The sequence below is a fragment of the Trachypithecus francoisi genome, unplaced genomic scaffold, assembly GCF_009764315.1.
Source record: "Trachypithecus francoisi isolate TF-2019V2 unplaced genomic scaffold, Tfra_2.0 Contig01579, whole genome shotgun sequence".
Taxonomy (NCBI): Eukaryota; Metazoa; Chordata; class Mammalia; order Primates; family Cercopithecidae; genus Trachypithecus; species Trachypithecus francoisi.
Window position 1 is genome coordinate 3,424,127 of NW_022681442.1, and position 15,848 is coordinate 3,439,974.

Genomic DNA, 15,848 nt, shown 5'->3' on the forward strand with positions numbered 1-15,848 from the left:
TGAAGCAAGAATGACTCAAAATACACGTTTCAGGGGCCCTTTCATTTGGCAGCACCGCGTACAGCACCTGCCCAGTGGTGTCCTCCATCAGCGTGGACTTCACGAGGGTGTGTTGCTACAGACAGGCCCATTTCTTTACCCCAAACTCTGAAGCAAGAATGACCCAAAATACAGGTTCCAGGAGCCCTTTCATTTTGTAGCACCGCGCGCAGCACCTGCCCACTGGCGTCCTCCATCAGCGTGGACTTCACGAGTGAATGAGGACCCACCTCAAGGGGGAAAAGATCTACTTCATCGGCCAGATAAACATCTCTGGAATGGAACAAGCCTGCCAATCATCAGAGAGCATGTCCAGGGAATGGCCCCTGAGCAGCACAGCTCGTGGTCAAGACTCCAGGATTAACAATCTTATGAAACAAACAGCATCTGGTATTTAGTAGAGTAGCATCGTGTTACGACGGCCACGGACAACTTCCCCCTCCCGACTCCTGGCTCCGGGTGGGGCTGCGGGTCACAGGGCATCTCTGATGCAGCCCAGGGGAACTGCAAATGCCTACAGGTCCCGGTTTGGGCAAGTCTTAGCCCTATGGGGAGCCCTGGGGACCCTCCTGAGCTTCTCAGCTTGGAAGGCTCTCCGGTAGGAACTGAGAACGTGTCTTAGCCTCTCAAGGGCTCAGTGTTGGTGGCTGGTTTTATACCCCTCCCTCTGCCTCCCTCCTACCCGATCATGAGATGCCAGGGCAGCTGTGTTTTGCAATGCAGAGCCCAGGATGTGGAAGCCAAGGAAACCACAACAGAAGTGTGAGCAATTAAGAAAAAGGGAACTCTATTGAGAAATGATTTCATCTGAATTGGTGAGAATCAGGATGCGGCAGCAGGCCCAGCCCTGAGTCACAGGAGTGGAAAAATCCAGTAGGAGGCTATGGAGGAAGACGGAGAGAAAATGCCAGTGACATTTTCAGCAGAATGACTGAAAGGGGGAGGCGGGGGCGTCCTTGAGCCCCACTGCTTCTGTGCTGGTCTCATGCTTGGAGCACCAGTTCCAGGAAGACTGGTCCTATGGGCCGCAGGTCACAGGGGACCCTGAGACTCCTGGAGAAGGGTCAGCCTCCTTTTCCCTCGCGTGGGTGTCCTCCTCCATGGCCGCTACAGCGCAGGCAGGGTGAAGAGCCCTGTGCTGGGAATCCCCTGCTTCCGTCTGTCACTCTTCCCCATGACAAAGGACGACAGAGGCAAGATTTGCAAGGGCAAAGGGGTGGCCCTCTGCAGCCCTGTTTCAGCTCCCCCGAGAGCAGAGTGAAAGCCGCCATCCTATTCCTGACCAGAAACCGTGGCTGGAGGCTGCTTCCTGTGTTTTGGGTGGCAATTAGTAAGCTGGCACTATGGGGACCAGAGCACCTCCCAGCCTGCCCTTCCTGTGGGCTCCTGCCACCCATCTTCTGCCCCAGCTGAGTTCCCTACGGCCTGGCAGTCCCATCTAAAAATGCCAGCCCTTCCCCACAGTCCTCGCTACGATGCCTGGGAACTGCTGGGGCCAGGCCAGCGGATGACTGAGGCGCTCAGGACACAGCAGGCCCTGAGCGGGCTGGGCAGGACACATGGCTCCCACTGAACTGGGCCTTCAAGCCAGAACACGCCAGAAACACAGCCTCCTAATTGTCGCCCCACCTGTGGCAAGTGTCCCTCCGGCTCCCAGTTCTTCTTTCATTCTGGAGAGTGAGCTCACTGCCTATGGCATGGCTCCCTGCCTGTCACTCAACAACCCCCCAACCGCCACAGGATTCCCACAGCCCCCACTTCTCAGCCCTGAATTTGAGCCCCTATTCCTTGCACCTGGGACAGGGTTGGCCCAGCACAGCCGATGCTGATGAGTACTTGTTACACTAGGAAACGAATCAGTTCAACTTTTCTTCTTTGTCAATGATTCACATTCTTATAATGTACATGCATCCTTTTTTGAATTAGAAACAGCTAATTAAATATATTTGGATGACAAATCAACATTTCTTCAATATACCATGTTTTTCAAATGCATTTCTCTAGCCTGGATAATAAGCGTGAAATCATGTTCATTTCTAGTCTGAGGTCTGCCGCATGACATGCTCAACATCCTAAAATTCTAACTTCTAAGATCCATGTCTCCCATCAGGCAGGCAGAGCCTGGGGCCGGCCGGGGGCCACTCTCACTTGGGAAAAAAAGGAAACTCTTGTGTCATCGTGTTATCACAGATTAGATAACAGTGAGATGCTGGGGAGACGGGGGATTTGGTTCGTGATGAAAATGCTGTCAGCCGCTGCATGTGTTTGGGTGCTCTCTGCAGTGACAGTGGGAGGAAGGGAGGGAAGTAGGAAGAGGAAGTGGTAAGAACATCCCCAGCCCGGCAGCAGCAGCTGAAAGGAAGTGATACCGGGTCAGATGCCTGGAACTCACCTCTTTCCTCTCTTTCAAGTTCGTTAACATGACGATGGTCGCAGACTTTTGCTCCCAGACCATTCTCCAGAAGTCGTTAACCGTTTCCTGTTTGGGGCCTGTGTGTAGAGGACAATTCTGAAGTCAAAAGGCATGAAGGGAAGTCGCTTTGGGGTCCCAGCCCCGGCACCCTGGCCATTGGCCCCTGGATTGCTGTTCACTCCCTTCTCAGGCTTGTTGGGGGCACACACGTCATGCCCTGAAGTGTTCCAGAACTGGCAGGAGCTGCCTGTCCTGCCACTCACCCACTCTGCTAGGAACTCCTCAGTGGGCAAGATAATTGGGCCCAGGTTGAGTTATGACATTCACAGGTAAGAAGCGGGGTTCAGACGAGGGCTGGGTCCACAGCCAAGTGTGGGAGAGCTGGTGAAAGCCCTGGGAGAGGCAGAGACTGGCCGGCCTCCCTCTGCATTCCCAATCCCCTCCTCTTTGTCAAAATCTTACTCTCAGCATGGTGCTGTTCAATACGATTTGAGCTAAAGTCCCTCGGGAAGGGATCTCAACAACAGACAAAGTGTCACTAGGAGAAAGTCCTCTGCCCCTGTCCACTTCCTGTCTGAGCTGCGGCTATTTTGCAGCCCCGAGCTAAGCGCTTCATGCTGAGGGGGATGGGCCGGGAGATAAGGAAGCCCCTGGCCCTGCTGCTGCCCCACTCTGGCCTGGCTCCCTGTGGGTGTCTGCGGGCAAGAGAGAAACACATGCTTTCATCTGTTTCAGCCAGGATCATCAGGTTTCCAGCTGGGCACATTCCTGATGTCCTCTGCGTGTGCACATGCGTGTCCTTTTTTTCTTAAAGATTCTGCATTTCTAACAACTTCCCAGGTGATTTTGACACACACTGAATTTCAGAGCTCATTGCCCTAAAGACTCCTGGCCTAAGAGTGAGGAAGTCTGAGGAATGTGGTTTCAGCTCCACTGATACCTAACTGCATGTGCACCACCAGGTCCTGCAGATGACAACCTCTGGTGGAATGGAGTGATGCTGGATTCAGTACTCAACACACAAGGGAGAGCCAGCCCTGTGCAAGGTGAGGGGCATGTTTTCACGGCTGAAGTATCTTCTTGGTTATAGCCTTGATCTGAAAAGCTACTCACTCTCCTACCCACCCCCACACTTTGGGGCCATGTAGGGCTCAGCCAGCTGAGAGAAACTCAAGGTTACCTGATGCAAATATTAACATGCTGGAATGGCAGCCAGGGCCACCGCATGCCCAGTGTTCACACCACACAGGTGTGGGAATAAGTGTGTGTTTCTCTGACTGTCTACACATATCCGTTGTGTGAATGGATATCTAACGTGTCTGTTAGGTGTAAACACATGCACAAAAATCCAATGTAAGTCCTTGGTCTTGTTGGCATACAGACAAGGAAATAAGAGCTATTCACGTCATTTTACCAAAAATACGTTCAGAAATTAATAAAAAGCTTACCTTGAGCTGCTATAAATTTATTCTTCTCTTTGTAACCCTAGAAAAAATAACATCAGATTTATATTTTTTCAGAATTATCTCTGCTGAAAGGATTTGTTGTTGTTGCTGTTAGAAAAGCAATACATATTCACCATGGAAAATTTGCAAAACACAGGAAAAGGTTAAGAAGAAAAGAAAACTCACCAGCAATTCCAGAAATAACAAATCCTATTTCATACATCCACTCTCTAGTCTGTTTTTCTGCAAAACCTTCCCCAGACTCACACACAAGCAGAGATATGCAGACATTTCTGTCCTCTAATTGGGTGAACATGTACAATTTATTTTATGTTGTATTTTTAACAAGAATTTTATAATTTATATTAAATGATCTCTTAAAGATCAATACAAATGGAGTTCTAGTAATCCACTGCACATAGTTTTACCACAATCTGTTTAACTGCCTATGCTTCCTGTTCTATTTGGTCAGGAATATACATAATGCTGCAATGAACATCCTCTGTGCTTATCTCTGTCTCTCGAAGTCAAATTCCCAGATGCTGATGCTAGCTTGTAAAGCACAGGCAGTTCTGTGCCCTTTGTGCTTGTGACCAAACTGCCCAGAAAGGTTGTGACAATTTACACTCCTGGCACCAGACAAGAAAGTGCTCACTGGTCATGCCTCAGCTGGGCTAGGGGAATAGGAAACCTCTGTCCACTTACATCTATGTAGGAAGCATTGATGTAGTCCGAACAGGGAGTTCCATCCACTTGGCTCAGAATCACCCTAGAATGGTCATCTGGAAAAAACCCAAACAAGGCCAAGATATTAGGACCAGGAATCACAGTGCTGTCTCTTCATCTGCAGTGTCCGCTCCTGGGAAGGGGAAAAGTAGCTTCAGGCCACACCGGGGGTGGCAGAGATGTTCTTCCTCAACGTCCCCATGGAGACCGCTGGTGTCCCGAGAGAGAATGCACCTGCTTTGGTGAACACGGACTGTCTCAGCTGTGGGATGCCGACAAGGGTAGGATTTCAGTCCCCAGGACGGAGGCCGCTGGGTCATTACATAGACAAGAACAGCAGAACGTGCCGGGCCCCTGCAGTGCAAGGGCTGTATTTCATGAACCCTGCACTGGGCCCCAGTATTGCCAAGTGTGGGTGCACTTAAAAAAGCCCCAGGACAGAAGAACTGGGTCCACTCTCCAAGGCTTCCCAGGGAAATGATCACCAGCCCCATGAGGACAAGTGGATGTGGGGGTCTAGGATCAGGGACTCTAACCCTCAGTCCCACCACCAGAGTCTGCCCCAGAGCTGGAAGGCAAGCACAGTGAGGAGTGCCTGGTAGATCCAGCCTGTTGCACAAGCGCTTTTCTGGGGTGGAAGGCTGACCGTGGAGTGCTGTGTGTGGGGTGTGTGTGCGCGTCTGGATGTTTGTGGTGTGACTGGTGTAGTGTGTGAGCCTGATGTGTGTGGTGTGTATACTGGTGCAAGTATGTTGTGTGTTGTGCGTTTGCGGTATCTGTGAGTATGTAAGTGTGGCATGTGCTGTGTGTATTTTTGTGGTATGAGTGGTGTAGCGTGCGTATGATGTGTGTGTGGTGTATACTTTGGTATGAGTGTGTTGTGTGTGGTGTGTAGTGTGTGGTGTAGTGAGTGTGGTGTGTGTGTATTGTGTGTGTGGTGTGCATGTGGGTGTGTATGTGTGGTGTGTGTGTGTGTGGTGTGTATGGTGTATGTGTGTAGTGTGTGTGGTGTGCATGTGTGTAGTGTGTGTGTAGTGTGTGTGCTGTGTGAATGTCTGCATGTGGGTTTGGTGTGTATGTGTAGTGTGTGTGTTGTGTAGTGTGTGGTATGTGTGTGGTGTGTATGTGTGTGGTGTGTGTGTGGTGTGTTTGTGTGGAGTGTGTGGTGTGTGTGTGGAGTGTGTATGTGTGGTGTGTGTAGTGTGTGTGTACAGCATATGTGTGTGTAGTGTTTGTGTACACACACGTCAGGGCTCCATCATGACTTTTGTGGGTCGCAGTCACTTCTGCCTTCCCAGCTTCCTCCATAGAACTATCAAGAAGGTTACCTTAGGCCTGGGTTGGTCGCTAGTGAAAAGATGCGCTCCAGAATGGGTTTGGCATATTTTGTGTGTGATCTGAAGAGAAATGAAGACGTGTTCACGGGCCTCTAAAAGTGATGTGGGCCTGGCCCTGCTCTTCCTGTGACCTTTCCCAGGAACGGCCGGCTGGGCCAGGCTGGGTCAAGGCTGGTTCTGAGGACGTTTATGCTGCACTGGGCACAGAGTCTGGCACGTGGTAGACGCTTAGAGCCTCCTTCCTGACTCATTGTTGAGTCACTCTAGGTCCTCTCCCTGCTTTCTCTGCTTAGTCCTTGATCAGGGTGGGTTGTGTTTGTGGCGTTTGTGTGTGTTTGTGGCGTTTGTGATGGGGAGCCAGGCAGCCTCCAGGTCATGCCTTGTTTGTCTCACCTTCACCTGGAAGGCTGCCGGGCGGGCCATGGGCTAGTGGCCTGGGACCCCCGATGGCTGACCCAGCTCTGTCTGGCTCCCTTCAGAGAAAGGCAGGTACAGCTCTCAGAGACAGCCATAGCCCACACAGGGTGGCCAGGGAGTCAGACCCCAAACTTACAGTCCTGCAGACCCCACTGTGAGACCCTCCTGCTCAGGGAGTGGCAATGCCCAGGCAGAAATAGCTCTGCGGAACACATTACACTAGTTGAAAATAATTTGGAATGGTTTATGCTTTGAGAACAGCTATAGAAAAGCACAGGGTAAAATATAGCCTTCTGCTTAGATTTAGAATCTTGCAGTTTCTAAGAGCTTCCTGTCTTTTTATTCTAAAAAGTCACACTTCACATTCAAAACATTAGTTCCTAAAATTATCAGCTGTTGGCACTTTTCCAGAAAAGAGGCCTCGCTTGCCATCAGCCACAGTCTTTCTATAGGCAAAAGTCAAGCCTGCCTGACATGCAAAGGACCTTGACTTCTGACCCCAGAGCTCCCCAGGGTCACAGGCCTGACCAGAGCCAAGGGCCACGTTATGACTCTGTTGAAAGATTGGGAAAGGCAGGGAAGGTGCCAGGGGCTGGGGAAGTTGGGTCCCTTCTCCCCTCTCCCCCAGGTGACTCTCAGTCCCACCCTAAGTGATACTAGGGGCTGTCACCCTGGGGGCGGCTGGAGCAGCCCCGAGAGCTCCCTGCCCGATGTCCCTTCAGCCTTAAGCCTTCCTGATAGCTAATGCCAGGTGCCACCCCATGAATCCTTGCCAGGCCACAGCGTCTCCATGCCACTGTTCTGTAAACCCGTCTTTCCACCCGTGTGAAACATGGCAGAGTCCCCCAGCCCCAGGAGGCTGCCTGGGCCCTGGGGTTCCCATGGCGTGGTGCTCCTGCCAGGAGCAGGGGAAAGATCTTATGGGGGAAGCTAGAAAAACCCATTCTGAATCTGACTACGCTTTCAGGCTTGGAGGAAACGCTAATTGACTCCCGTAGCACAACCTAGAGAACGCGGCTCAGAGAAGACTTGAGAACGCGGCTCAGAGAAGACTTGAGAACGCGGCTCAGAGAAGACTTGCAGTGGGTGGGCCGGGCCTCTTCCAGGTGGGGGACTCCCAGGTGAGGCCCTTGCTCTGCCCTGGGCCATCATACCTTGAGGAGAGGACTGGGTGTACGTCATGCCCACACTTGGCCATGATTCTGCTTCCATGGAGGTCCCAAATAAATAGTCTTAATTAACAATATGATATTACCTTTAAGGGATGAATGTTTACTGATGGAGAGAAATGAGGAATTCAGGAAGGTGCTTAGCACTGAGCAGTTTCTTAACATGTATGGCTGGCAAGTCAAGGCACAACTTAAAACCACTCAATTAAGGTAATAAATTAAGCACTGATACTAATTTCTAGATATCCCACATTTGACACAAATTATTCTAAAGATCTCAGACCTCCTCCTGCTATGGCCTTCCTTTCCTCTGAGCTGCTCAAGCCATGTAAGTTGCCTCCCCTCTTTCTGTGATATCTTCCACCCATTGGCAACAAATCCGCTCCAAAATGTGCAGAATCTAGCCATGGTCTGAGCCACCGCCAAGGCTCAGCTGTGTGACCACCACATGGCCTCCTGACCCATCTTTCTGGTGTTGCCTTGGCCACCCCTACACATATGTGTTGACTGAAAGACTATTTGACGGATTTCTCCCAGTTTTCATTGGATCATGGGTTCACAACGGGTTTTGTAAAAACCACATGGCAATCCTATGCATGTAAAATGAGACAGAGTTATTTCTAAAAAGCACACAGTTTGGACAGACCACAGATCGGACAGACCGTAGCTGCTCTGACATACAGAGCAGGTGAAGTCAATTCTAGTCCGAAAAATGCAGCAGTAAGCAGCGTTCCGGGGCCCACATGGGCTGCCTTCCTCCATCCCACCGAGGCCCTGGCAGGGTGGGGTGACTCCCTCTGTGGACCAGGGGGAGGCCGCAGGTTCAGGATTTAGACCTGAACTTAGTGGAGCCCTTTGAGGATGCCATTTTGTTAGCCTCATGGGCAAAGCAGACAATGGGAGAGGCCCAGGTGGGGTGAAGGATCCTGAACTGCACCCCCCAACCCCTGCTGCTGGGCCAGCTCTTTTTTTTTTTTTTTTTTTGAGATGGAGTTTTGCTCTTGTTCCCCAGGCTGGAGTGCAATGGCGTGATCTTGGCTCATGGCAACCTCTGCCTTCTGGGTTCAAGAGATTCTCCTGCCTCAGCTGCCCAAGTAACTGGAATTACCTGCATCCACCACTATGCCCGGCTAATTTTTTGTATTTTTAGTAGAGATGGGGTTTTACTATCTTGGCCAGGCTGGTCTTGAACTCCTGACCTCAGGAGATCCACCTGCCTCGGCCTCCCAGACTGCTAGGATTACAGGCATGAGCCACAGCACCTGGCCCAGGCCAGCTCTTACAAAGGCAGCTCAGAACCTACAGAGTTTGTCTTGGCACCAAGACAGGCTGTGAAAGCTGCCCCCAGGTCACCAAGACACGCCCCCGCACATATCCATCTGCTCCCTGGCCCTGCCACCTCTTGGCACCCACACTTCCTGGCCCATGCCCACTTGTACTGTTGGGGTTAAATCAGGTTGATTCAGAGCCTTCCTACAAAGCTGCGGCCCACCTACAAGTTTTATATTCTGTCATTTTTGTCCTTGGTCCAGGACCCCAGACAACTCTAGGGATTTGCAGTTTGTGGCCACAAGCACTGAGTCTGAGGGAAGGGAGTTGCCCAGGGCCACTCGCAGGCCCAGACTGGGTGCCAGGCCTGAGTTCCACAGGGGAGGCCCTGCCAGCTGGCACCCATGGCCACGAAACAGCACCCTACCTGCTGGGCCCCAAGCAGCGCAGGTCTCAACAGTAAGCACAGGCTTGGCAGCCAGACCCACCAGCAACCAAGGTGCCCAGGGCCTGTGCGGGGAGACTGCCACCTAGAGAGGAACATTCTGGAGTCCTAGGTGCAAACGCTGAGCAGTTAGACAGATTTGGGGCCTCAGTCTTTGGCCTCTGAGCACCAGGAATGGCCCGCAGTCATGGGGAGCTGCAAGGCAAAGCTGAGTTTAGCGCAAACACCATCGATCATGCAAAACATAAAATAAAATCTTACTGGGAAGGATGTTGGGATATCTGTTTTTTTCTCTGTTTTCTTCTTTATTTGCCAGTTCAAAAGTTCCTTGTATGTGTCCAGATGGCAATGACTGGAAGAAAATGTAGCATTAGTATGAAATGTGATGGTTTCAAGCACCATGCTCATGTCAGTTTCCCTACTGAGCACAGGAATTACGAAAACATGTGGAGCAAACTACCTGCTGTCCATAGTCCGTCTCTGCCTCAGACCTTGTACCAGGCACGGGGCAGAGAATGAAGGAGACACAGACCCTGGCTTTCCCCAGGGTGCTCTCTCTTGTGGGGTGAACAGCGGTGTGGTCAAAGTGGTGGTCTCATCAGCCAGACCCTGTGCTGCATGAAGGTGGAGACTTGCCTTTGCATTTCCATGGTATCTCAGGGCCCGCAGGCCCGGGCCTAGAGCAGGTGCCTATGATTTGGTAAGAACTGACTGCGACAGAACTGTGAACTGGGAGATGGGGGAGCGAGGACAGGCATGCAGAGGGTTTACAGTGGGATGCTGTGACTTTGGGGCTGAAGGTTGAATAGAGTGGTTCTGGGAGGCGAGGGGTGGGAAACAGCCTTAGATACAGTCCTGATCTTGCTTAAGACTCCAGGCGTGCTCTGTGGACCAGTGGCATGGGCACGCCTGGGAGGGTGCTTTTTAGAAATGCAGACTCTCTGGCTGCACCCCAGACCCACAGAATCAGCACGAATATTACCATGATCCCCAGGGCTTCAGTGCACACGTCTTTGGGAAGCACTACCCTAACCAACTCCTTTGTCTCAGTCAGAGAAGTCAGGTGTGAAAGGAATGCCGCGGGGCCCCTATCCCCTCTGAGCAACATAGCTGAGTGTGAACTCCAGTGGCCTGAATCCTAGTTCTTTCTGCCGCCTTGAGCTGCCACCTGATTCCTGGTCACCTGCAGCTGTTCTGCATCTGCTTGCTGCTCAGGTGAGCTCCCCACAATGCACAGTGTGAAGAACCTCTTGAAGCCCTGAGTCCTGTCCTTTGACATTACACTCGACCAGTGGCTGGACCCGGGGCCACTGGGATTCCAGTAACATGTATCAATATGCATTGAGTGCCTCAGTGTGCCAGGTACAGTGGAAGGAGCCGGGTCATCTGCTCCAGCCTTCGCAACTCACCTACTATTAGGTGATACTAGGATGGTCCCCGTTTTATGGGTGAGGAAACTGAAAGCCAAAGCAAGGTGTTGTAGATTTGCCCAGGGTCACCCAGCGAGCAAGGGGCAGGAGCCTGGAGCAGCGCCCAGACCACCAGGAGGATGCTCACTTCTTCAAATGTGGGAGAACGTGAGGGGTCCCGCTGCAACCACCCAGGAGAGCGGAGCAGGCCTCACCGTGTAGCTTTGGATCTAAGTCATGCAGGCCTGAGCTTGCTCACAATGCGGGGCAGGGCCTGACCTGCCGCCCACAGGTGTCCCGAGCCTTCCTCTCTCGAGAGCAGGAAGCTTCTCCAATTGCAGACTCAGATCTGACCAGCCGGTGCCCATGGTGGGGCACCATAGGCCACCCTCTTGCCTCTGCTTGGGGGCCACCAAACCCCATGGCCACAGGATGAGGCCCTTCCAGGCCATGGGGTTTGTTGGTCCCAAAGCAGAGGCAAGAGGGTGGCTTATGTGGAGGGACCCGCCTGGCGGCACTGTGGCAAGGGTGATGGGTGGTTCTCGGCCTCATCCCCAGCCACCAGCACCTACGCCGCCTGTAGTTCCTGATTCTTCATCAGAGCCGTCTTCATACTAACTTTCTTGACCTAATTTAAGCCTGACATCTGTGGTCAAATTCTAAAGCCTTCCCTTTTTCTACCCAGGAAAGTTTTTTTTGGCCCCAGCACTGAAAATACACAGGAGGCGTGATACCGGATGGTGTGTACATGATACTGTGCATTTGTCAAAACCCACAGCATGCACAACACACAAACCCTGACGTGTGGACTTCTGCTAGTAACAACAGTGCGGTGTTGGTTCATCAGTTGCAGCAGTTGAAGCACACGAACGCAGGAAGCTAATCATAGGAGAAACTGCTCACAGGGGAGGAAGGGGGCATATGGGAACTCTGTACTTTCTGTGCAATTACTCTGTACAGCTAAAACTGCTCTAAAATAAAGTCTGTGAAAAGATAAATTAGGCCAGGTGTGGTGGCTCACACCTGTAATCCCAGCACTCTGGAAGTCGAGGAGGGTGGATCACCTGATGTCAGGAGTTCAAGACCAGCCTGGCCAACATGGTGAAACCCCGTCTCTACTAAAAATATAAAAATTAGCTGGGCGTGGTGGTGGGCGCCTGTAGCCTCCGCTACTTGGGAGGCTGAGTCAGGAAAATCGCTTGAACCTGGGAGGCAGAGATTGCCGTGAGCCAAGATTTCACCACTGCACTCCAGCCTGGGCGACAGAGCGAGACTCTCTCTCTCTCAAAAAAAAAAAAAAAAAAGAAAAAAAGGAAAAAGCTCCCTGGAGGGATTGAACGGCCAGGATGGACCAAGCTCTGACACCTCACAGCTGCTTGTTCCTGGCAGCTGCAGAGATCCAGACCATGGAGATGGAGCATAGCCACCCAGCTGCACAGAGGGTCAAAGTCGAAGTGGTGAGGGGTATCGTGTCCTGTGCATCGCACACGTATGTATCCTGGATCCAGGCGCACATGGACCCTGCAACCCTTTCTCTGGCTGTCAGTCTACTGTGGTCTCAAATCTCGGAGCTGCTCAGGTGGCCCAGGGGAAAGGAAAGACCTGGAGGGGTCTGTGCACCCAGCTGAGCCCTGCAGTGCCTCGTTTGGGGCTTGCTCGTAGTAACCAGCGATGAATACCTTGTGATTGGCTGTCCCATTATGTAAATTGTCCAAATCATTTGTGGTTTGTCTGTTTGAGGTGAGATTTCATTTATTTTCTTTCTTTTTTAAAAATTTTTATTTTTGAGACAGGGTCTCACTCTGTTACCTAGGCTGGAGTGCAGTGGCGCGATCCTGGCTCACTGTAACATCGGCCTCCCAGGTTCAAGTGATTCTCCCATCTGCGCCTCCTGAGTAGCTGGGATTACAGGTGCACACCACCATGCCTAGCTAATTTTTTTTTGTAATTTTTGGTAGAGATGGGGTTTCACCATGTTGCCCAAGCTGGCCTGGAACTCCTGGGCTCAAGTGATCTGCCCACCTCGGCCTCTCAAAGTGCTGAGAAGTACAGGCGTGAGCCACCGCACCCGGCCTAGAGATTTCATTTCAATGAACTCATGAGCCACGTTCCTTTCCCTCTCCGCTCGGTAGTGTTGGGCAGGCAGCAGGAGAGGGTACAAGAAGCTAGGTGTGGGCAGCTCTGCGAGAGGCCCCAGCTGCTCGGTGGAGCTCCAGGGAATGGTTCTGGTTTGTTTATTGTGCTGGAAGCTTTGACGTTGACACTGCCCTCTGCATTTTTATAGCACTTATCAGTGTGTTAGTCCTAAGCACTCGGCCTGACATAACTTGCTAGGATGGAGGTAGGGAAGAAGAGCCTGTCTGGAGAGGGGCATTTTCCTTGGCCCGATGGTGCTCGCTTTCCAGGACTTACTCTGGGGCCTGGGAACAGACTTTCCTAGGATGCTGTTCTACCAGTGCAGGGTGGAGACTGCAGAGCGCGTTTTCGTAAGGACTCAGTTGCATGTCCAGGTTATCTAACCTCATGTCCATGTTATCACAGTCCTATGGGGGGCAGGGAGTATCCTCATTTCACAGATGAGGAAACAGGCAGAGGTTAATTGCCCAAGCTCTCTCAGGCTGACTCCAGCATTCACCTCACTGTACGGACCCCAATACCAAATCCTTTTCATCCCCACCAAGTTTGCCTGCACTGTGAATTGGTAATGCACACATGTCAAAACTCAACTGGATCGGCCCCTTTGAGAGGCCTGTGTCTCCCTTTAGTGTCTCCCTTTCTTTTTTTTTTTTTTGAGACGGAGTCTTGCTCTGCCGCCCGGGCTGGAGTGCAGTGGCTGGATCTCAGCTCACTGCAAGCTCCGCCTCCCGGGTTCACGCCATTCTCCTGCCTCAGCCTCCCAAGTACCTGGGACTACAGGCGCCCGCCACCTCGCCCGGCTAGTTTTTGTATTTTTTTAGTAGAGACGGGGTTTCACCGTGTTAGCCAGGATGGTCTCGATCTCCTGACCTCGTGATCCGCCCGTCTCGGCCTCCCAAAGTGCTGGGATTACAGGCTTGAGCCACCGCAACCGGCGTAGTGTCTCCCTTTCATGACTTTGGGGAGAGGAGTTCAGATCAGAGGGCAAGAGCAAAGAAAGATGGGGTTGGGAGCATGTCCCTCTTAGGACCTAAGAGAGAGCTGGCCATGGCAGGCTCCAGTGCTCTCAGAGGACGGGGGCTGCATGAACATGGTCTCAGGACATGGCCAGCCCTTCACTGGACAGCTGAGGAAAAGCACAGCCTGGCAACACAGTGGGACTCCATCCCTACAAAAAAAAGTAAAAAGCCAGTGGCCATGGTGGCACGTGCCTATAGTCCCAGCTACTTGGGAGGCTGAGGTGGGAGGATCACTTGAGCTGGGAGGCTGAGGCTGCAGTGAGCGGTGATCAGGCCCCTGTGCTCGTCTGGGAGATACAGCGAGACCCCATGTCAAACAAACAAACCAAACAATGACAAAAAAGCAGCTCCCCCAGGGTTCCCCAGACACAGGACCAGGCTCCGTGATCCTGACTTCGGGTCCCATGTCCTTCCCCTCCACCACATCTCTACCCTGCCTGTCACTGAGCAGAGGGACTCCGATGTTCAGCCAAAGGCCGCCCAGTGGCAGAAGAGCATGAGGGACTTGCTCTGGGTGCAAAGTTGAATGGGGTGCTCCCAAAATTCAGAAACCAGGGGAAATTATATTTGAATGCCATATTTTTAAAAGTCCAAATCAAGGCACAAAATCTATGATGAACAAAATATGAAACTTTTAACTAATGGCAGGGTGAGTAGCTGTGTGGTGGCAAGTCATATGTATCAGGGCCCAGGGCAACAGGGAAAAACTGTCAGCCCAAGCCTATCTTCCTTTATGGTGCTATTTTCTTCACCAGGGGCTGCCCGCATTCATTTTGATATTTTATTTGTTACCTTTCCTGTGGTACTGATACTTTTGATATTTTAAGTGTTGTGTTAAAATATCATTTATCCCACTTGCTGTCTTACATTTTGTGCCTGGGGTGAGTGTCTCACCTGCCCCGCCCTATTCCCGGACTCCCTCCCTGGGAGTGGCCCCCACTTTTGAGCTGGTTCTGACTCAGACACCCCTATCAGCAAGTCCAGCCCCTGCCACTTGGGGAAACAAAAGTACAAGGGGAAATGGGGTGAGAAGGGTGGGGAAGGGATCTGCTAGCCGAAAACTTGGATAGTTATTTTGAAAATGAGAAGGTCTGTTGTCAGACTGAGAGATTGCAACACAATAGTGCTTGAAGCTGTCTTTCAATATGACCTAATTTCTCCAAAAAAGGGGACACATTTGGAAACAATAAAAAGGAAGCAAGATAAAGGCAGAGGAGGCTTGTGCTAAAAAAACAAGCAATGTACAGTTTACATGTGTCACCACCTTCCCATGCCTTCACAAGTTGCTTCTGGGTAAAGTCTGATGTCTGCACAGAGTTCACGCCATCTTCAGATATAACAACTGCACAACACTGTTGTTACAGAGTTCATGCCATCTTCAGACATAACAACTGCACAACACTGTTGTTTACAATATCTATCGTCTCAGCCTCCCGTTCCAACTTCAAGGTAATTAAGACAGGCCCATCTCCACTGCCCCTTCCTAGGTGGTGGAAGACAACTTCAAGGAGATTAACTGATGTGCCAGGGCCAGCATGCAACAGGCATAGCCAGGACGAGTCAGCAGTCCTGCTGAAAACCTATCCTCTTTACGATCAACACTCAGCACAGCCACATGCAAGAAGGTGAAGATACATAAAATTCAAAACATGACCAAGGATAAATACTGAACAGCAAAATCCAAGACAACACTTCCTCATATCTGTTTGTCTACTTCTCTATCTGCCCATTCATTCATGTATCCATCCATCCATCTGCCCTCCCACTCATCCATCCATCATCCATCCATCCATCCACCCATCCATTCATCCATCCATCTGCCCTCCCACTCATTCATCCATCCATTCATGCATCCATCCATCCATCCATCCATCCATCCATCCATCCATCTATCCATCTGCCCTCCCACTCATCCATCCATCCATCCATCCATCCATCCATCCATCCATCTATCCATCTGCCCTCCCAATCATCCATCCATCCATCCATCCATCCATCCATCCATCCACCCTCCCACTCATCCA

The 15,848-nt window shown here is 51.4% G+C and overlaps 1 protein-coding gene across 10 annotated transcripts in view; it reads right to left on the reverse strand.

The window, feature by feature from the left end:
• PTPRE (protein tyrosine phosphatase receptor type E) overlaps nt 1-15,848 on the reverse strand; it is a 180,004-nt gene that overhangs the window by 22,582 nt on the left and 141,574 nt on the right. For all 10 annotated transcript variants that reach the window (XM_033179036.1, XM_033179029.1, XM_033179019.1 and 7 more), the window contains 4 exons: nt 9,522-9,612; nt 4,603-4,679; nt 3,901-3,937; nt 2,432-2,529 (listed from right to left, as the gene is read on the reverse strand). In XM_033179036.1, coding sequence (XP_033034927.1) covers nt 2,432-2,529; nt 3,901-3,937; nt 4,603-4,679; nt 9,522-9,612 — 303 coding nt within the window. The remainder of the gene's footprint in view (nt 1-2,431; nt 2,530-3,900; nt 3,938-4,602; nt 4,680-9,521; nt 9,613-15,848) is intronic.